At 35.9% G+C, this 21,182-nt stretch overlaps 2 protein-coding genes across 3 annotated transcripts in view; one reads left to right on the plus strand and one right to left on the minus strand.

Moving 5' to 3' along the window:
* LOC107700706 (calbindin-like) overlaps nt 1–10,273 on the plus strand; it is a 24,422-nt gene extending 14,149 nt beyond the window's left edge. Inside the window, exons 3-11 of the mRNA XM_016502449.1 lie at nt 2,487–2,561; nt 3,064–3,144; nt 3,575–3,631; nt 6,162–6,239; nt 6,350–6,405; nt 6,492–6,531; nt 6,613–6,666; nt 7,895–7,966; nt 9,612–10,273. Of these exons, the coding sequence (XP_016357935.1) occupies nt 2,487–2,561; nt 3,064–3,144; nt 3,575–3,631; nt 6,162–6,239; nt 6,350–6,405; nt 6,492–6,531; nt 6,613–6,666; nt 7,895–7,966; nt 9,612–9,725 (627 nt within the window). The 3' untranslated portion in view covers nt 9,726–10,273. The remainder of the gene's footprint in view (nt 1–2,486; nt 2,562–3,063; nt 3,145–3,574; nt 3,632–6,161; nt 6,240–6,349; nt 6,406–6,491; nt 6,532–6,612; nt 6,667–7,894; nt 7,967–9,611) is intronic.
* A 1,846-nt stretch (nt 10,274–12,119) lies between these two features.
* LOC107700707 (2,4-dienoyl-CoA reductase, mitochondrial-like) lies at nt 12,120–19,198 on the minus strand. Of its 2 annotated transcripts, none has more exons than XM_016502450.1 (11): nt 19,131–19,198; nt 18,695–18,971; nt 18,074–18,270; nt 17,542–17,599; nt 17,333–17,419; nt 17,095–17,242; nt 15,119–15,218; nt 13,849–13,921; nt 13,394–13,540; nt 12,994–13,056; nt 12,120–12,890 (listed from the first exon to the last, which is right to left on the minus strand). In XM_016502450.1, exons 2-11 carry the CDS (start codon nt 18,938–18,940, stop codon nt 12,831–12,833), a joined length of 1,179 nt encoding a protein of 392 aa, XP_016357936.1. In that variant the 5' UTR covers nt 18,941–18,971; nt 19,131–19,198; the 3' UTR covers nt 12,120–12,830. The 2 variants fall into 2 exon arrangements, with proteins under 2 accessions (XP_016357936.1, XP_016357937.1); XM_016502451.1 differs by having other exon boundaries at nt 12,121–12,890; nt 18,734–18,971.
* Nucleotides 19,199–21,182: the final 1,984 nt, after the last annotated feature.

The following is a 21,182-nucleotide window of genomic DNA, read 5'->3' on the forward strand; positions in this document are numbered from 1 at the left end:
TTTTTTTTACCAACGGAGGCACGAGAGCTCATCTCTCCCCCAGCCTCCCCCTCTCCTTCTCTATCATTAGCGGTTGTAATTACATCAGCAGATTCGGCACATTCGCGATAGAAAAGCGGCGCTTTCACGTTATGGTATTACAACTGTGAAATTACATACAAAAAATACACATTCTGAGACATTAACTGAAATGAATTGTGAATTTTATTAACATTAAATCGTCCTCCTCCCATTTTCACCTCAAAATTATGGGGAAGCTGTGCCTCCCCTGCCTCCCCCGACGAGCGGCACTACCGTCAGGTTACCAGCACTGATAATAAACCTCTACAATCACACCATCTTTACGTTATAACTGCAAGATCCAAGGTGTACAGCTGATCTGACATTGTAAAGCAGTGACTTTCTTGTCCTCCATGTTGTTCCTGAGGTGGTGTCCAGTGGATGTACTTTATTGAGATTCCCATGTCATTGAGTTACAGCCCTATTAGGCATAAAAAGGAGGTGATGGACTGTGACAGCACTGAGGAAAAGCAGCCACTAGGTCATTTCACACCTCTAATGATATTGTGCTGTGCTTTACTGCCCCCTAAATGTCTCTCACGGGCCTCTGCATATAGCAATTTAATTTATTCAGACTTTAAGACTTCTAGACAGTGCATGTGTCCAGGTTTCATGTACAAGATTAAATCTGTGCTCACCATACTTCAGATCTGTTTGCCTAATACTTTTGAAGAAGGCAGACTGAAAATGCCTTCATAGATGTACATGGATCTGAACACACAAACCCTAATAATGGTGACAATCTACAAACATCAAATGAGTAAAAAGACCCATCAAATAGCTAACATGAGATGACAAAAACAACAACATCAGCATAAAGTCAGCAAGCAGCAAAACAATAATCCTTGATCAGTAACCGCATAATTTATTCATATGCATCCTGGAAGCTGACAAACACTGAACAAATCAACAGCATTACTCAGTATGAAACTAATACATGATTGAAATTAATTCACACATTTTAGTATCTGTGAGACAAACATTTTTTATTACTACCAATCATAACTAAAATCGCAAACTTACTCTGTTCATCATTATCTGAAAGAGGGCAGTTCGACCTAAACTAAGCTAAATTTCATTTTAATTTTTCGTCAGTTCCTTTAAATTGTTTTGATTTTATCCCTCCCTCACTGTTATGTCAGCTAAAGCAGGCATATTTGGATTAAATAGTTTTGATCAATTGCCTTTTCAACCAATCACACAGAATCCTCTGTGTATTAAACAGAAGGGAGTTTATTGCTTTGCAGCCTGAAATGAAGACAGTTTTTGTTTTATTCAGCTGTATTTACTCAGTGCAACTTAACATCCAAGTGAAAGATATAAGACCAACATGTCAGAAAAAAACAAAAAACAAAACCCCCACAGAAACACTGATTTGGGGAAAAAGGATCCCCCCCTCCTAAAAATGGACTTATAAACTCAATCAGCTGTAGCTAATCACCTTCTCAATGGCACATTGAGAACAAAAAACTGTGTCCGTCTACATTTCAGGCTGCAAAGAAACAAAATGTGATTATTTTAAGGGGGGTTATACCCACTTTACAACATATACATTTTTTTTACAGGTGTTTTGCCCGTATTTGGTATTTTGGGTTGAAGGAAATGACTGTATACAAATATACAAATGTCAAAATTAAATATATATATTTTTAAATGTATAATTTAATTATAAGCTAGAAGAATTTTAATATTAATATATATATATATATATATATATATATATATATATATACAACAAAATATAATGAATACATATTTCAAATTTTTTTTTATTTAATGACCCACATCATCTGTATGTAATGCTAAAGCACATTGGAAACATTTTATTCCAGTATACTCAATTTAGAAGTCTGCCCTACACCACTGCAATGCCCTCTCAGAGGCGACTGTCTGAGGATATGCCTTCATTTGTCTCAGCAAAGCTATTGATTGTCATTGAACCTGTAGTAAGACAAATAACTCTTGGTAAACAGGCGAAAGTTTCGAGAACTTGGTGGGTTGCATTTTAGAGGATGTAGCAAACTCTGGAGTCTGGGGCCTAACTGTCATCAAAACCATTACCCCATCACGTGAATGAACTGAGGTGTTTCACATTTGAGTGATTTTTGCACAGTCACCGCTCTGTGTCCTATGCCAAGATGGGCAGATTTTTTTGAGGAATGAGAACTCCTCTCATCTGCATCAAAAGCAGTATGAAAACACAATCAGCATTGTGCAATGAGGGCTGAAGATAGCAGCACATCCCATCTGTCTGTGCGTATTTGTTCTTACACATCAATGGCTTTTAGAAGGAAGAAGAAATGGATTGTAACAGCCGGAAGCTTGATTATAGCCACTGAAGTCTTCAACAAACTGTATTTTTTGTTAAGAGTTACAGAATGTATTCTTTAGAATGCATGTTTATTAAATTTGTATTTTTTTCCCAGGAGCTAACAGACAAGATGAAGGCCTTTGTGGAGAAATATGAGCAAAATGCTGATGGAAAAATAGGTATCATTGAGGTAAGAAAGCTAAAACCCTATGCTAGGGTATTAAAGTAATATATATACATGTTTTTATTTAAATTATATAGTGAGATTTTCTGACTGTCCAAATGCCTGGCACAAACTGCAGTGTTTAGACTCCAAAATTAAAAAGGTTTGACATGCGTTTAGCTCATACGGTTGTGTTGTTTTACCCGAGAACAAAGATGCTTGTTCATTTATGAAATGCTTTCACCCAAAAAAAAGTACTGTGAGCTATTCAGACCCATTCAGAGCAGTGAAAGCGTGTGGATTTTCAGCAATCAGTGCAGCTGTCAGCGGCTCTCTGGGAGCATCATTTCAGAAATGCTATCACTTATTGTGATATTCTCAGATCCAGCAGCATTTGACACCTCATAAACTGACATCCCTTCATAGCTGACAGCCAACTTGTCTTTCCCATAAGAATTTATGCGCATTACATTAATCAAAAAGTGCATACATTTTGTTGATCTGATCTTTGTCTGTACATCTTTCACAGCTGGTTCAAATACTACCTACAGAGGAAAACTTCTTGCTATTTTTCAGACAACAGCTGAAATCCTGTGCAGAATTTATGGAGGTGAGTCTGAAATGTACACAGTTTAAACAAACTAGAATAGATAATACCACTGCACTGCATGTGTTTGAAGTATACAATTACAGTGATTACAGCACTAAATCAGCATATTAGAATGATTTCTGAAGGATCATATGACACTGAGGACTGGAGTAATGATGCTAAAAATTAAGCTTTGCCATCACAGGAATAAACAACATTTTAAAATAGAAAACCGTTAGGTTAAATTGTAATAATATTTCACAATATTACTGTATTTAGCTACTGTATTTTTCATCAAATAAATGCAGCCTCGGTGAGCATAAGAGATTTCTTTCAAAAAAGCATGTTGAATAACTTAAAGACGTTTAAAAAATGTAAATGTAAATTCTGAAGATCAGTGTCAGCTTTCTGTAACAATTCCAATGGTTAAATTTATTAATTTTTCCACCAGGCTTGGAGAAATTATGATGCTGATCACAGTGGATACATCGAAGCTGACGAACTCAAGGTAAGAAACAATCTTTTAACCTTTCAAAAGATGTGAGCTCAGTGAGCAGCCTTCTTTGTTGAGTAACTTAACGTTTATGGTCTGCTGAGATTGACTTTTTATGCTCCTTATGTGGGACCCAGAGACCCCAATGCTGTAGGTGTAAAAATAATAATAGTAATTTTAAACCTGTTATTTTCCCTTCAAATATGTATGTTGCTCTGACTTAACCGACACACTACAGCTTTAACTCTGTATTTTACAACCAAGTCAACATGTACTTTTCAGAAATGTGACTACAGTAACATTTCTGGTTCTCTTAGAGGTCAGTTTGACCTCAGCAAAACCATGTTATCAAAAAATGCAATAAAGCAAAATAAGTGTACTGCAGTCTTAATGTGTAAAAATGCTTTGCGGTGATTCATTTTTGGAGTTCATAATCTGTTCACATATGCTTGGATAAAATTCATGAAGTATCCAGTTACTTAAAGGAAGAGTTCACCAAAAAATGACCACCCAAGATGTAGATGAGTTTTTTTTTCTCCACTGGAACAGATTTGGAGAAATGTAGCTTTACATTACTTGTTCACCAATGGATCCTCTGCAGAGAGAATGACAGTCTTCTCACCGAGTCCAAACAGCTGATAAAAATTAAAAAAAAGTAATCCACATGACTTCACTCCATCAGTTAACATCTTGTAAAATGAAAAGCTGTGTTTGCAATAAATCCATCAAGATATTTTAACTTTTAACTGTTGCGTCCAGCTAAAATCATAATACTGCTTTCTCCAGTGAAAAGGTCATCTTGTCTAAATTGGGTGAGAAATATGCACAGATGAAGCACCGTTAACAAGCAAAACTAGTCCAAAACAGTTCTAAACAAAAATGTTGGTGGATTTTGATATGAGAGGACAACAGGGATGGACTTTTTCACTGGAGGAAGCGTTATTATGGATTGGTATTTTGGCCAGAAGTGACAGTTTAAAATTCAAAAACCTTAAAGGGATATTTCACCCAAAAATGAAAATTCTGTCATCATTTACTCACCCTCATGTCGTTCCAAACTTGTATGAGTTGCTTTCTTATGTTGAACACAAAAGAAGATATTTTGAAGATTGCTGGTTATCAAACAGTTGGTGGTTGCCATTGACTTCCATAGTATTTTTTTTTCCTACTATGGAAGTCAATGATGTCCTTTAATGATGGAGTTTTTTCTAACAAACACAGTTTTAGACATTAATTGATGGATGGGAGTCGTGTGGATTACTTGTGGATTATTGTGATGTTTTTATCAGCAGTTTGAACTCTCATTCTGATGGCACCCATTAGCTGCAAAGGATCCATTGGTGAGCAAGTGATGTAAAGCTAAATTTAACCAAATCTGTTCCAATGGAGAAACAAACTCATTTACATTTTTTTTGGTGAACTATTCCTTAAGTTTAAGTTAAGTTTGTTATTTAAGGCATACTGGAACCTGCTCTGGAGTTTCCTTCTCAAGAAGTCAGCAGTGCTCTAGGTCTTTCTCTAGCATGTGGACTGGAGGGTACGACAACAAACTGAACAAAAGATTTGATTTTGGGCCCAACACTTATAACCACATGCACCCCTAAAAGGAGCTTGTGTAAAGTAAGCACTGAGGATTTATGCATTTAAATTAAAATAGGGAGAGGTTTCTTTGAACAGCTGCCAGATTTACAGTCAGTGATTTGATGAGTGCAATCTGTCAACACTGGACTGCTTTTGGACCCACTAATGGACCTTCGGCAGGAAAAGCTAATTCTGAGAGCTCTTGTGAAATATGGATGTTGCATTTTGGAGACAGCAGCACTATAAACATAATATGGATAGTTCCGGTCATGGATGCTGATTGGTCAAAACAGGTTCTATTCTATAATCAAGTGCAACAGTGCCTGCTCACTTTTTTAGCAGCCTTGGTTATGGAAGTATTTTTCTCATGAATTTTTCCCATAGGGATTTTAAAAAGTCTTTGTTTCATAGTTATAAGCCTAAAAGGCCTAACTAATTTCGCTGCAAGGTGAATCACAACATTAACATTTGGAAATCAGACTAAAAGACAAAAAGTACAAGGATTTAAAGAGGAAAATAACTACAATCCCATGAAGCATTGCAAATGACAATCAAATTAAAAATGACAGAGAACATTTACATTTATTGCAAAATATGCATATTATGCATACAAATATTTAGGTAGCCGAGTGTGTAGAGAAACTGATCACTTGCAGTGCTTCACAGAAGTGCAATTTATGTGTTGTGTTTCTCTGATTGGTGGAGATTTCTCTGCAGAATCATGGGTTTTTCACCAGGAATTTTGTTGCACAATTATTTAGAAAATAAGTTAAAATAATGCATGCTGATATCTTCAATAGAAGTGTATAGCATCAATTAACAACCTCGTATCTCACAGTATTTCTGTCATTAAAGGTTTATAAGTTATTGTACAAAATCTATTTAATGCATCCTCAAAAGTAATACATTTGTAAAAAGTAATCTTACTTAATGACTCCGTGTAATCCAATCTAATGCTTTTCAGAATTTTTTGAAAGACCTGCTTCAGAGGGCTAAAAAACCATATGATGAGAAGAAATTAGAGGAGTACACACTGACTACGGTAAGTTCGGGGTGAACTGCACAGCCCGTCAAAAATGTGTATTTTGTGTCACCTTGGAGAACTTCCCATTTTGAGGGAATAAATATTGTTTTTTTCTTTTTTTTTTACAGCTGAAAATTTTCGATTCAAATAAAGATGGGAAATTATGTCTGTCAGAAATGGCACGGTTAGTCAGCTTGGAAATTCATTATGAATATTTATCGCTGCCTATTAACTTCAAACAATTTCAAACATCTCTTATTTTTTAAACAGGCTGTTACCGGACCAGGAGAATTTTCTACTAAAATTTCAGGTATGTCAGCATTAGGAATTAACCCATAAATGGATTGGATTAACCCTTAACTACCTACAACTGAACATATCTTTTCTTCAGGGGGTAAAAATGGCCAGAAAAGAGTTCAACAAGATTTTTGAGTTATATGATCAGGTAAGTCTCTTGCATTGATCAATCACTCCTTCATATCATTTAATAATAAAGATCCTCTGTGCCCGACAGCCTTAAAATACCTCAAGCCTAAACTTAATACTGGCTGATTTTATAACCAAGCATGCATAGATCAGCCAAAGTGTCTCCAATTGTATAAGACCCGCGGAAAGCAGCCATTAGTATGCAAAAATAGTCTCTTTCAATCTGGATATCACTTCCAACACCATTGAATCTTTTGGCCCTGGCTCCATTGTAATGTATTACTGTGTCCCTGAATAGGGCAAATTCCTCACTGCTGATGACAGCACCCCTGATCTTTATTGATTGGCAGGTTCGGGTTGCGAACTCGCATGGAGACCGGCTCAAACGCAAACATACCCGCTTTTGGGCTATTAGAAAACACAGAGTGCTGATGCGGCAGCATGTGCTTAAAGCTAGACTTGACATGCAGGCTTATTCCTAATTTACTGCTTTAATGCCTCCTGAAAAGTCATAATGAAGTTTATTTTTGATGCAGAATGGATGCAGTAGTTAATAGTTCACTCAAAATCTGTTATTTTTACCTTCAAAACATTATATAAGTATATAATAAAATGTTACAATGCGTGACAATTTGTTCTGCAGCATCTATGCAGCCCCAGGTTGCTGTGAACTGTTATTTTATGACCAAGAACTGTGCAATGTAAAATAAAATAAAATTCCAATAAAATAATATTCCAATATTTTAAAGTCAAATCAAATAAAATCTACTTTTGTGTTTACAAATATAAGTATATAAAATATAAAAAATTAAAATGATTAAAAAAAATAAGGATTTGGTAGGGCATGGTGGTGAATAAAAAAGGGGTTTTAAAAAAATTTGAGGGTGAACTTTTCTTTTAAACCAAAGCCAATACATATAGCAAGTACACTGCCTTTTCAGGAGCATGTCTAAATGTCTCAAGCTATCTAACGGATGTTACAGGCCCACTTTCTCTGGCTGTTATTTCTTCAGAGCACCAAATGAGCACCTAGAGACCCAGCATGTCATTGCATTGACTCTGTGTGCAAAACCGATCCTTAATGCCCTGATTTCCAATCTCTCCCTAGAGAACATTGCATGAGGCGTCCCTAATGTCTGAATAGAGAATACAGGAAATGATAGTAAAGTGGCATGACGCTGAGTTTCCTCAGTGGCTGTCACACATCTGTGCTCGTTAATGTTCACTATGCTCTCCACCTCTCCCAGGACAGGAACGGTTACATGGACGAAAATGAACTTGACGCCCTCCTTAAAGACCTTTGTGAGAAAAACAACAAGGTACGCATCTAAAAAAAAAACCCAGCTGATCGGAGGTTTCATGCTTTCATTTTCTGAGATCTGTTGATGTATTCTGACTCTCAGTTGAAGCCCACGATGAGCACAAACTATTTTCCTGAAGCAGACTCATAAATTATAATACTAGTGAGAAATCTAATCTCCTGCTGATGCATGCAAATGTTCAGCTTTAGAAGACAGAAAAACTTGATGTAAAGGAAGAAACTACTGTCATACTAAAACTATCATTACTAAAAAAAGGGAATTGTCTGGGATCAGTACAATTTCAGCTAGAAATCTGTAGATTACCACAGATGACATTTTAAGTCCCTCAGACTGTAGAAAAAAAAAAAAAATTAACACATATAGAAAAGCACTTACTATGGTCTGTGGGGCAAAGCATTCTACAAGCTTTGAAGATTCCATGAAGTGCAGTTGTCTTTCTTGTGCCAACAAATGTCCTATTAAAACAGGAAGTTTTGGCAGGGCCCATTTTTTTTAAATAACTAGTTGGCTTCAGTTAGATCACAGCTGAGCCATGATTAGCAACTTGCTAGCTGTGAATGGGGGAGGGGCCTTTTCATTCTAGAGAACATCTGATTAGACAAAAATCTATGTAGTGCAGGATGAGTCATCAATATTGTTGGTCCATTTTCCCGGCTGAGAAAAATGACATTTTAAAGTTGAAAATTGTGGACTAGCATAGAGATGACCTCATAACTCATCATGTTTTAGCAATCCAATTATTTTTTTTTTTATGAGGTCATCTCTATGCTAGTCCACAATTTTCAACTTTAAAATGTCATTTTTCTCAGCCGGGAAAATGGACCAACAATATTGATGACTCATCCTGCACTACATAGATTTTTGTCTAATCAGATGTTCTCTAGAATGAAAAGGCCCCTCCCCACTCCCCTCCATTTTCTGTGGGAAACAACAGAGCCTGAACCTGGAATGTACTTTTAAGGGGTAGTTTTGTCCAAAAGAATAAATAAAAAATAAAATAACTATCTACACTTTCATTCAGAAGTTTGGGGTCAGTAAGATATTTTAGTTTTTTTTTTTTTTAATCTCTTATGCTCACCAAGGTGGCATTTATTTGATTAAAATTACGGTAAAAACTGTAATATTGTGGAAATATTATTAGAAATGTAAAAAAAAAAAGATCCTTCTACATCCATTGATTTGGTGCTCGAGAAACATTTCTTCTTATTATCAATGTTGAAACTGTTGTGCTGCTTAATGTTTTTGTGGAAACCATGATACATTTTTTCTTTGATTAATAATGTTCAAAGAACAGTATTTATGCGAAATAGTAAAGCCATTTATAATGTTACAAAAGACTTCTGTCACTTTTAATCAATTGAATGCATCCTTGCTGAATAAAAGTATTAATTTCTCAGAAAGAAAAAAAAAATTACTGACACCAACTGTTCAGGCCATTTGGGACCAAGGGTTTGTTCACACCTCATAAATGTAGTAAAGTAAAAACAGTATGCTATTCAATATATTTATACGGTTTGGGTTTAAAAAAATTTGCTGCATGTCTGAAAAAAGCCTTTGAGACTCATGAAAACTGAACATTTCTGATGCCACATTGACAGATGCTCTGAAGAATCACTGAAGATATTCTTCTGATCTCTGACAGGTTCTAGAAGTCAGCAAAATCCCGACGTATAAGAGCGCCATCATGGCTCTGTCTGACGGAGGCAAGCTCTACAGAACAGAGTTAGCGCTGGTGTTGTGCGCAGAGGAGATGTGAAAGCCTCCGTCTGTACTCACACCATCCCAGAACCCCGTCCTCAGCTCACCTGTGATGCGTAAAGTAGCTAGAACCCTCTTACGTTCTTTCATTTTGAATATGAATTTCACTTAGAAAGGCAACCCAGTGGCACATACTTTTCAATTTGTTGTTTCTATACTGTTTCTAAGTGTACAGATTTTTTAACAATGGCACACATACAATACTTACAACCTACACTGCATACATGAACACATTTCCCTCAACAAAAGAAGAAACCCAACAGGCTACCATATCCCCATCTCAATTCAATACCCAAAATATCCACCAATACCTATTCAGTAAGTATACTGATTTATCTTACAATATCATAGACAAAAGCAATAATGTCCTCAAAGAATGCTGTTGGTGGGATCCAGCGTATAAAACTCCAAAAGGCTGCATTTACTTTTGCGATGCATGTTTGTAACTGACGGCAGGCCTTGCTAGTGGGGTATTTTTGACTGCAAGCATATGCCGAATGTAATTCATCGCCCCAGTCCTGTCTCTAATGTTAGATTTTGCACTGTAAAAAATGACATGCTCCTTTATGCTAAACACCACAGACACTGTGTACGAAAATATTAAACTTATTGAATGACTACCTGCATCCAGTTGTTTGTCATGAATCCCTCAGTCTCTAAAAATCAGACTAATTTTAATTCTAAACATGTATGAGTTTCTTTCATCTGTGGGAAAGTATCTTTCCCCCCATACAATGAAAGTCAATGGGATCCAGTGCTGATTTGTTTTGGACCCCATTGATTTTCATTGTATGGATAAAAACAGTCGAAGGTTTCTTCTAAAGATCTTTGTGTGTGTGTGTGTGTGTGTGTGTGTGTGTGTGTGTTCCGCAGAAGAAAGTAAGTCAAGTTTGGAACAATATGAGTAAATGATGAACATCTCAAGAAGTTCATTGTGTGATTTGTTACAACAATCACAACATGCAAATGTTATTTTGCTCAGTCAATAAAATCATTCTTAAAATGAATGACTGGTTTTGAAACCGTATGTGAACATAAAGCGGGGGTTGGAGAGTTCTAGCAAAAAGCACAAAGCAACACTCAGTAGAGTTCTCCTTCCCATTTAAAGTTTCAACAGATCATGATCTTATCTTATAATTGAACAGTTGACCTTCCCAAAGCGGACACAGCAAGACATAAAACTTGTGTCATTGTGAACAAACAGAAACACTCTGTCTAAACCCGTTTATTTAGCTGGAACGTTGAGAGCTTGATGAAACTAAATCAACTAGGATAGCAGCGTATTGAAAACGCATTTGATTTTCACATTTTTTCATATCTATATCAAGATTTTTGTGTGGAATTTTCGATTAGACACCTTTGGACCGGAACACCAAGGATGAATGGCATTTAAGAGAAATGCCTTTTCCCCTCAAGCGCTGTAGCCAGAAAATTGTTTTCATACCAGAATTTCGATGCCAATTTATAAGCTATTTTAGCACCCTGCCAGTAATATCCAGTGATTTAGGCTTGACCTGAAAATGCCACTATTAAGGCTAACTGATATTTAGCACTAATGACTATAAGGACATATTGAGGCCTAAAACCGTCAAGACTCAGGCTTCGCCCAGCAAATATATTAAATTACATATTAAACATTTAAATACATCTATTATTACATAATATATTAAATGATTACACTACCGTTCAAAAGTCTATACGTTTTTATTAAAGCAATTAATAATTTTATTCAGTAAATACATTTACACTGGTACAAAAGATTTCCATTTCAAATAAATTGTTCTTTTGAACTTTCTATTCATCAAAGAATCCTGAAAAATATATCACAAAAATAACAGGCAGCACAACTGTTTTCAACATTGATAGAAACGTTACTGGAGTACCAAATCTGCATCACCAAATCAAATGGAAATTAGATATTTTAAATAGTAATTTCATAATATTACTGTTTTATTTTATTAAAAAAAAAAATTCTTACTGACCTCAAACTTTTGAACGGTAGTGTGTGAGTGTGTATACATAAAATTGAACATCACACATTCAACAAAGAGTAAGACTTATATGTGATTATCTGTACTATACAAGCATTATAATTCACTATATACCATTAACAAGAGCAGGTCAACAAGAAATGTCTTTTTTGTGTTATATACTCTCAGATGCTATCAAGAGCCCAAGTCTAAAAAGACTGCTTTTGCTCCACCACAAGCAGTAATTTAATCTGAATTGGAAACCACTAGGAAGAAAGAGCAGGGAGAAAAAAAAGAAAATATGAATATGAAGAAATGAATATATTTTTTAGTGGAGGCTGTTTTAAAAACACTTTCAATTATTAAAGAAACTTCAGAAATACAAAGCAATTAAATCAATTATTTCCCTTTTTTATTTATTTTTTTTTATCCTCAAATTGATAATTAAACAAGAATAATGCAAGAATTAAGGCAGAATTTATTCTACAGAATATATATAATTTCGACAAAATGCATTTCTAAGCATGAAACAAGTTAATGTACACCAAAATATCATATCTACTTCATCATTACATCATAAGGCTGTTGAAAGTTACTGTAAGACTTCTAACACTTGTTGCCATAAAAGATCAGGCTGATTGTTTTTATATGCTTTTAAACACAATAACATCTCAAAACATGTTTTTGTGGGATTTATCAAAACGGGCAGTAACCATCTATCCACCCATCTATTCTCCAAACTGCTTAGGATTGTGGGAATGCTGGAATCTATCCCAGAGTACAGGGGCAGTGTGTAGGTTAAAAAAAAAGTCACCTACATGTTTATAGCATGCAGAATGTAATTGCTATTGTTACAATGAATAGTTAAGGCAGAAATGGCAGACAGGTCAAAAAGTACACAATATCTATATTCAGCACAGCTCAAAAACTCCACACAACAATTCATTATAGCCCTCAATGTGATAAACATGTAACTGGACGGATATTTGTATGTGCCAGGACAATTTAAGTCTCAGTTTACACAGTTTACACAATCTATTACACAATATTTCAAAATAGTTGATCCTCTGTGCTACAATGGGAGACTGAGATTAGGACTGTCATTAGTGCCGAGTTACTTCGGTTTCAGAGGTTTATGATCCTTTTGTGTTTCTGATCATTGCTTCCATAATGGCCCATTGCTCCTGTGTGACCTAGCAAATAAAATCAAGGTAAACACATAATAAATAAAGTAATAAAAACTCCCCATTGTAAATTTCTAATTGATTGACTTTAAAGGGGGGAAAAAAAAATCACCTTTTTCAAGCCATTAAACTCGCCAGCAAGGGAGACATATTCACCACCATCCATTCGAATGATCTGTGAGGAAAAAGGAGATATATGAGATGGAAATTTGTCTTTCACTGTGAAAAACATATTAGCTGCCCTTCTCAGGGCTCCTTAACTTTATAAGTATAGGGCCATTACAGTTATGCACCGGACCATATAACTCCATATTGATCTCTAGAGCACTATTTGTTTTCTCTAATTCTTCACAAAATTCCCTCTGATACTCAGAGAGGGAAAGAGGGGTGGAGTGTGTGCCCTTGGCTCCGTTTCCATTTGGCTGAAAACGGAGAGGCCCTGTGGGGATGATGCTAGGTGAGCCCTCGCCCAGAGAGACAAAGCACTTTTCACGCAAGGTCACCGAACTCACCGTGCCTGATACCCAGCTGGCATAATCGCTGCAGAGGTAGGCGGCCAGGTTGGCGATCTCTGCAGGAGTTCCCAGACGACCCACGGCTATAGTCTCTAACATCAACTTCTCAACCGTACCAGTGGGATCCAGTCTGCTGAAGGCACCCTTCAGAAAGATACCGGAGGAGTCACTGTAAAGCACCTTTTTCAGATGGATTTCATAAACTTTTAAAAAAGTAAAGCTTTAAAGATTGAAAATAATCCAAACTGAATTGATTCAGAGTTGAACTCAAGAACTGGATCAGTCTGATTTGTAAACCAATCATTCAAACTGGTTTTCACTGAAATGATCTGACTAGAAAGCATGATTCACTCACAAACTGGACTTTACAACTTCTCTCTGAACACACCTAGGGTTGTATGATAACATGTTCAGAGAAGAGCAACTTAAAAAAAAAAAAAAAGGCACACTACCTTGGTTTTGATTGGTCCTGGTTGAATAATGTTGAATCTCATGCCGTATCTGCCCCACTCTGCTGCCAGAGACCTGTGGGTAGATGGAATCAGTCAGATCTTTTACACATGCTCTGATTTATTTGAAATTTGTCCCACCTTTTGGGGACATCTGGTCATCCTATCTCTCAGACATGGCCAACACGGCTTCTACTGCAATTATCTTCCTGAGACAGATTTTTTTCCATTAGGTTTATCACACAGGGGAAGCAATAGCAAACATAGTGGCCAAGGAAAATGCAATCAAAGGGCTGTTAAGGCTCTGGTGATCTTATGTACAGAATGTATAGAACACACTTCAAATCAGAGTGCAATTATGTGGCCACTTTTCAATTCAGCAAAAGAGATTTTTGTAGGGTGCAAATGTGGTATACAAGTACTGTAGGGCCCGAAAATCTGAAAACACATTGAAAATTCCAAGAAGTACAAAAAGATTCAAAATCAATTTTAATATTAGTAAGAATTTGACAGATAAAAAAAAAACACATTATGATCTAAAAATAATAACGACAATAATAATAATAGAATATTTAAGATATATCTATATTCATATTTATATAATAATATTCAAATCTTTGTTCTACTAATATAATGTTTATTTATTTATTTTAATTAAAGGCAAGGCAATGGATTCAGATAAGCAACTTTTTGGAATTAAGTTAGGATTCTCATTTAATCACTCACATTATCATCTTAACATCTATAACAACTTCACCATTTTTAATATTAGTAATATACATAACTACTACTACATAACTACTAAATAATACAAATATTAAATTCTACTTTATATATTATATATAAAGTAGTGTGTGTGTGTGTGTGTGTGCGTGTGTGCATGTATGTACGTATATGTAGCATCATATATAAATAAATGTATTAACATAATATATATAAATCCTGTCATTGAACTAAACATTTCAGCAGAGATTATATTATTAATGAGCTACTGATCTGAATCCTCAGTTAGATAGTGTAGTGTTCACCTCTCCCTGTTGTATTTTCGGCATATTTAACACTGAGGGGAGGGGAGAGGGGATCAAGATCCCCATCTTACAATTAAAATGTAAATGAAACATAGCACACGGCACCTTCATTGTGATAATATATGCAGCTCCCCAAGAATATATTAGAAAGACATTTGACAGGAGGACCTGATTCTCAAAGGAGACCACAGCCTGCCAGGAGAATTGGACCTAAAAACATGTCTGTATTGTAACAGAGTACATACGTGCAAAGCGTCTCCACTCCAGCTTTAGCAGCAGCACTTGGCACAACAAAACCTGAGCCACTCTCAGCATAGATTGTGGTGATGGCCAGAAACGCAGCACCTTCAAGTGAATAAATTCAACAAGATCACTGTATCGTGAAGGTCAGACTATCAGTAATATATTATATTTGGACTTCGAGTTAGTGGAGTAATTGAACAGTCTGTAATCACAATGTTCAAGGAAGCAGAAAGAGGTCAAAATAATCAAGTGAAAGGTTGGATGTCTGAATCTGAGCAGCTAATTCTCACACACACACACACACACACACACACAAACACACAAACGTGGTGTTTGAGGCAATGAACCGGAATCATCTTATCTTGCTTGTTGTCATCGTACCCACACATACCTTATCATTGAAAAGTAAATGTACGTTAAGACTAATGATGTCTTAATTTACAGAGGAGTGATTACACTGTGGCTTACTGGTTACAGCCAGAAGCTGTTATCTTAAAAGAAAACAACGAGAGCAGAGAACAGCATGAACGCACATAAATTAGCCTATTATAAAAACAGGCTTGATTACCAAAACAAAATCCCACATTTTGACAACTTTTTATGCCACATTTCCAAAAGCATTGCTCATGGGATGTGCAAGAAGCCATAGGCAACCTCATTACAGAAGAAGCATCAAGACAATGGGCAAAAGAAGAAAAACATGGATCATCTGCACAACCACACATCTCTTGTGCACTCCATGGCTGCATTTATTTGATCAAAATCACAGTAAAAACAATAATATTTTGAAATATTATTACAATTGAAGACAACTGTTTCCCATTTTAATATATTTTAAAATGTAATTTATTCCTGTGATGGCAAAGCTGAATTTTCAGCACACATTACTCTTCAGAAATTATTCTAATATGCAGATTTGTTGATACTTTTATGCAAATCGTGACACATCATTTCAGGGTTATTTGATGAATGGAAAGCTCAAAAGAACAGCATTAATTTGAAAGAAATTTGGTAACATTACCAGTGTCTTTGCTTTCACTTTTGATCAATTTAATGCATACTTGCTGAATAAAAGAAAAAAAAAACATTTTGAACAGTAATGCAAAAATAAAGAAATGTTCTGGGGTTCAATAATTATCTCTACTGACATCATCTGTGACCAGTCACCACAGAAAATAATTTTGATGTGTCACTCAAAAACAAAATGCACTTAAAAGTTTGGCATTGACAGGACGCTTAGGGCCACTGCTTAGGGTCTAAGAACAGAAATGTACAACTGGACTTTTGGTTCTAATATAAATTCTTCAGTACAAAAAAATAAAATGATCTAAATTGTCCTTTTAGCAATGGGACTACAGTTCTAGATGGATGGACTTTTGGTTATACATTTCTGATTTAATATCATGGTTTACCATGTTTGCATGTAAAATTGTGTAAATGTCTGGCTGTACTTTTGGAATGATGTACATTTTAAACAATTAATTCAAAGCAATATCAAGGGCATGCATTTTCACACTTTTTTTTTTTACAAACCGAGGGACAACACAAAATTATTTTCAGAGATGTGATTGATAGAACTTTCTGTTAAATTCAAAGCATTCTGTTAATTATTAAATAATCACCAAGACAAACACAGCAGAATATCAGTGGCTTGTGTACTCTGCAAGACTTTTTTTTTTGCTCTTACTGCCCTCTAGTGGCTATGTACTCCAACTCAACCACATCCATTCAACCTATCTAACAACCGTTCCATGTATTTATGCATTTTGCAGAAGCTTTTATCCAGAAAGAGACTTAAATTGCATTCCAGGTACACATTTTTTTTCAGTTCATGCATTCCCTGGCAATCAAACCTATGACCTCAGCATTGCTAGAGCTATGCTCTACTGTTTGTAACGGTAAGCTATCTTTCTATCATAATTAAAAGTTGAATTACCCTACAACTACTTAGCTACATCTCTATAAAAATAATAATAACCTTTCTCAGCTTTGATGAGGCGTTTCCCGATGTCTAGCGTGACATACGCGGTGCCGTTCAGCACTATGTCAGTGATGGTTCTCCAGGCATTGGGGGAAAGCTTCTCTGACGGAGAGATGAAGTTTCCAGCAGCATTGTTTATCACCACCTGTGGGTTGACAGTGCATATCAGAAACAGTTTTGTGTATTTGGCTGAATCTATTGCATCACTGCTGTTAAGATGGAGACCTAAACCTACATCAGGCAGACCGACATCATTGACAAGCTGGTTAACAGCAGCCTCCACTGAAGCAGGGTCTCTAACATTACACTGGACGGCATGGACCTGAAACATGAACACATTTATCAAACTCTAGGAGGATGAAAACAAGTTCTTCACCATAATCTGAATTTGAATTGCTGTAAGAATATGACAATGTTTGCATAGACTTACTAAAGCAGAGGTACCTTGTTTCCTGTCTGTTGTGAGATTTCATCTGCTGTTTTCTTCAAAACATCAAGATTTCTGGAAATGATGTGACGACAGAAGACTTAACACAAATAATCACTCAGATTCAAATTGATTTAAGCTTTTGGCTTTGCTTCTAGGGTGCATTAGCAATTATTCAAGAACTGAAAGACCTATAAAACAAAGTGAAAATGTGTCTGAGGTAAAAATAAGATTTTTTTATGTTTTTGAAAGAAGTCTCTTATGCTCACCAGGATGCATTTATTTGATCAGAATTACAGTAAAAACAATAATAGTATAACAAAAATAACTGTTTCTATATTTGCACGTTTTAAAAAGTAATTTATTCCCGTGAGGGCAAAGCTGAATTTTCAGCAGCAATCACTGCAGTCTTCAGTGTCATATGATCCTTCAGAAATCATTCTAATATGCTGATATGGTGCTCAGGAAACATTTCTTACTATCAATGTTGGACACAATTGTGCTGCTTAATACTTTTTTAAAAAAGTATTACATTTTAAGATAACTAACCTGCTGGCTATCACGCACTCTGCTCCCAGTGAAGACAAAGTGGTGGTCATGGCTTTTCCGAGTCCCGTTCCTCCTCCAGTGATGAAGGCCACTTTGTTTTTGTAAGCTCCTGGGAGAAGCATAACACTTTCAGAAGGTGGGAAGAATCTAGCTTGAGGACCGCTCTGGTATAAAGTGTTTGTCCCATTTCCAAACATCTGTTAAAGGATGCAAAGAGGGTCATTTTGTTTTAATACATGAACTCAGTCAGGAAAAAAATAGTAGCAATTATAAATAGAAACTGGGTCAAAGGTCATAAGGACAATGCCAATGTAAACAATTGCTACTTAAGCTAGAGAATTACTGTATAATTCATGCAATGCGTCTCAAATGAAAAATCAAGTTTGAAAGGCACGATTTTCCCATTCAGTGCACAGTGTGCACATATGACAATTAAAAGAGATCATTTTAACCAAATATAACACTTTACAAGCTATTTAAAATTAAATTCTCTAAAATGCACACTTGAAGTTACAACCTTACATGTTGTATATGGTTTATTTACATAAACGTCCAGGTAAAGAAATTACTTTATATTGGCAGCATTTTATGAGATTTCGAAACTAAATTGTAAATACATACACAAAATCTAAGTGCGCATGGACAACGTTCAATTCTTACTCGTGCTGGTGTGAAACACTTGTTTGGAGAAACTCTATTTAACACCCTCAGCAGCGCCATAGCGTCAAAAGAACAATTATATTTTTTAGAGAGAACGCGTGCTTTAACAATGTCAAAACAGGCAAATAAACAAATAAAAGTCGGACTCAGGAACGCCTCTGACGCATTCTTCTTCTTCATTGGAGTTTTACGGCAGTTGGCATCCATAGTGTTGCATTACTGCCATCTGCTGTCTCACTTCTTCTTCTTCTTCTTCTTGTGTGATTTGCGGCAGCTTAGACGCTTCAAAGGCGTATTGCTGCCCTCCTCAGTTCATCTGAAGAACTCCATCTCATAGATTAAATCCTCAAATAAAGACCAGCGTAAAAAACTTATAACAACATTTGTGCTGTCTCACTTTAACTTACTATATCTTAATTAAATTCGTCCTTCCAGTCCAGTCCTCCTTAGAAAATTAAACAAATATCTCCGTCCTTGGTCATTATTTCCATATGTTACTATATTTTTAACATTATACTCTACTATACCTATTTCCCGTAGCTGATTCTTGAACTCTTGCCTTTCTTGTATATATTTCTTACATGATATAAAGAAAGTGATTAATTGATTCCACCTCCTGACATTCATCACAAAGTCCTGTTGGGTGTTTAGCTTGCAATGTCCAATCCTCAGTCTATTTTTTTATTACTTGTTCCTTCCTTTTATTTCCCTTCTTACTTTCCATACCTATCATATTTTGTATCATGTACAGATGTTTCCCTTTTATATCATTATCCCACTGCTGCTGCCATTTTTGCATAATAATTTTCCACACTAAACTCTTCCTTTCTGATTTTGATAATTTAATTTTGACGTCAACATGTTCTTCTGTTGTTGCTTCTTTTGCCAGTCTGTCTACTTTCTCATTTCCCTGGATGCCCACATGCGCTGGCACCCACATGTATGTGATGTTTTTCCCTTGCCTGCTTATTCTTGAGTTTGAAAATAAAATCTCATAAAGTAATTCCTGATGGTTTATAGTTACCCCAGACTTTATACTCATGAGGGCAGATACAGAATCACTACATATTACAACGTTGTCCCATCTTATTATTATTTTTTTTCTGTTCTCATGTCAGATGTGTATGTATGTACCATGAGCACCTTAAAAAACCACAACAAATTCCTTGTGTGTTTGCACACCTGGCGAATAAAGCTAATTCTGTTTCTGATTCTGATTCTGATCCTGTTGCCTCTGTTTGTAAATCCTTTGATCCATCTGTAAAAATTTGAATACTATCTTTGTACATATTGTCCATATATCTATAATATTCACTGACTATATCTGTACTCCTACTGCTGCCTTTTATTATTAGAAGCTCTATGTCCACCTTTGTATTTTCCATTGTCCAGATTGATTTGTTAGTCCACACCACAGTACTAGCTAATTCTTTGTCATATATGTCCATTTCTTTTGCTATTAAATCTCCTGTCCAGCCAAAACTTTCCTTTCTCCTCCTCTCCCTCTTCTAACAATTCTGTAGCACCTTTTTCGTTGGATGGTTTTCCCCATGCCCTCTTCAATTACTCCAATAGTTGGCTACCAGTTGTTTCCTTTGTAGCCATAGAGGCATTTCACCTGCTTCAACCTGAAGTGCACACACTGGGGAAGTTCTGATTGCCCCAAAACATATTCTTAAAGCTCGTCCCTGCACAACATCCAATTCATTTAACACAGATTTTGCTGCTGACCCATACACAGTACAACCATAATCTAATTTAGACCTTATTAGTGCAATATAAATATATTTCAGAGCTGAAAAACTTGCTCCCCATTCCAATCCTGCAAGACACCTCATTACATTAAGCACTTTTTTACATTTATACACTGTGTACTTTATATGTTCCCTCCATGTTAGTTTTGTGAAAAATATACTCTCAAGAATCTAAAACACTCTACTTTCTCTAAAGTGGTTCAATACATTTCCACCTTGCATTCTTTCGCCTTCTTTTTATTTGTAAAGATCATTACTTTTGTTTTTTCCCACTGAGAACTTAAATCCCCGTTTTGTCTCCCACTCTTCAACTTGATTAATTCCCTTTTGTAATTTCTTGTTTATAAACTCACAATTTCTTCCTCTCTTCCATATAGCTCCATCATCCGCAAATAGGGATCTCCCCATATCCACTGGAAGCGCTGAATTTATACCTCTGACGCATTGAAATGACTCTACAACTAAAGTCCGAAAATCCCGAATGATAGCTTCCGGTTTCCGGTTTGCCGGCTGATCTAGGATCAGAGACGGGAGGCGTTTCATCCAATAGCGTATCGCTAATGAGCGGAGGAACAGATCTCAGATCAGCCAATGGAGACGTACACCTCTGGTTCACTCCTAGGACATAACAAACGAAGCAGCTCTTTTATGTAAATGTCTGTATGTTGTATCGTTCGTATGATTTGACAAGTTTG

The sequence above is a fragment of the Sinocyclocheilus anshuiensis genome, unplaced genomic scaffold (assembly GCF_001515605.1).
Source record: "Sinocyclocheilus anshuiensis isolate Anshui unplaced genomic scaffold, SAMN03320099.WGS_v1.1 scaffold782, whole genome shotgun sequence".
NCBI classification, from domain to species: domain Eukaryota; kingdom Metazoa; phylum Chordata; class Actinopteri; order Cypriniformes; family Cyprinidae; genus Sinocyclocheilus; species Sinocyclocheilus anshuiensis.

Bases quoted from the DNA above. Each gene is read 5' to 3' on its own strand.
- LOC107700707 (XM_016502450.1), bottom strand. From the start codon at position 18,940: ATGGATGCCAACTGCCGTAAAACTCCAATGAAGAAGAAGAATGCGTCA. The intron at 17,600-18,073 runs GTTAGTTATCTT...CATCATTTCCAG, and splicing joins GAGTGCGTGATAGCCAGCAG to AAATCTTGATGTTTTGAAGA. The intron at 13,922-15,118 runs GTATGTACTCTG...ATCTACCCACAG, and splicing joins GGAGTGGAGACGCTTTGCAC to GTCTCTGGCAGCAGAGTGGG.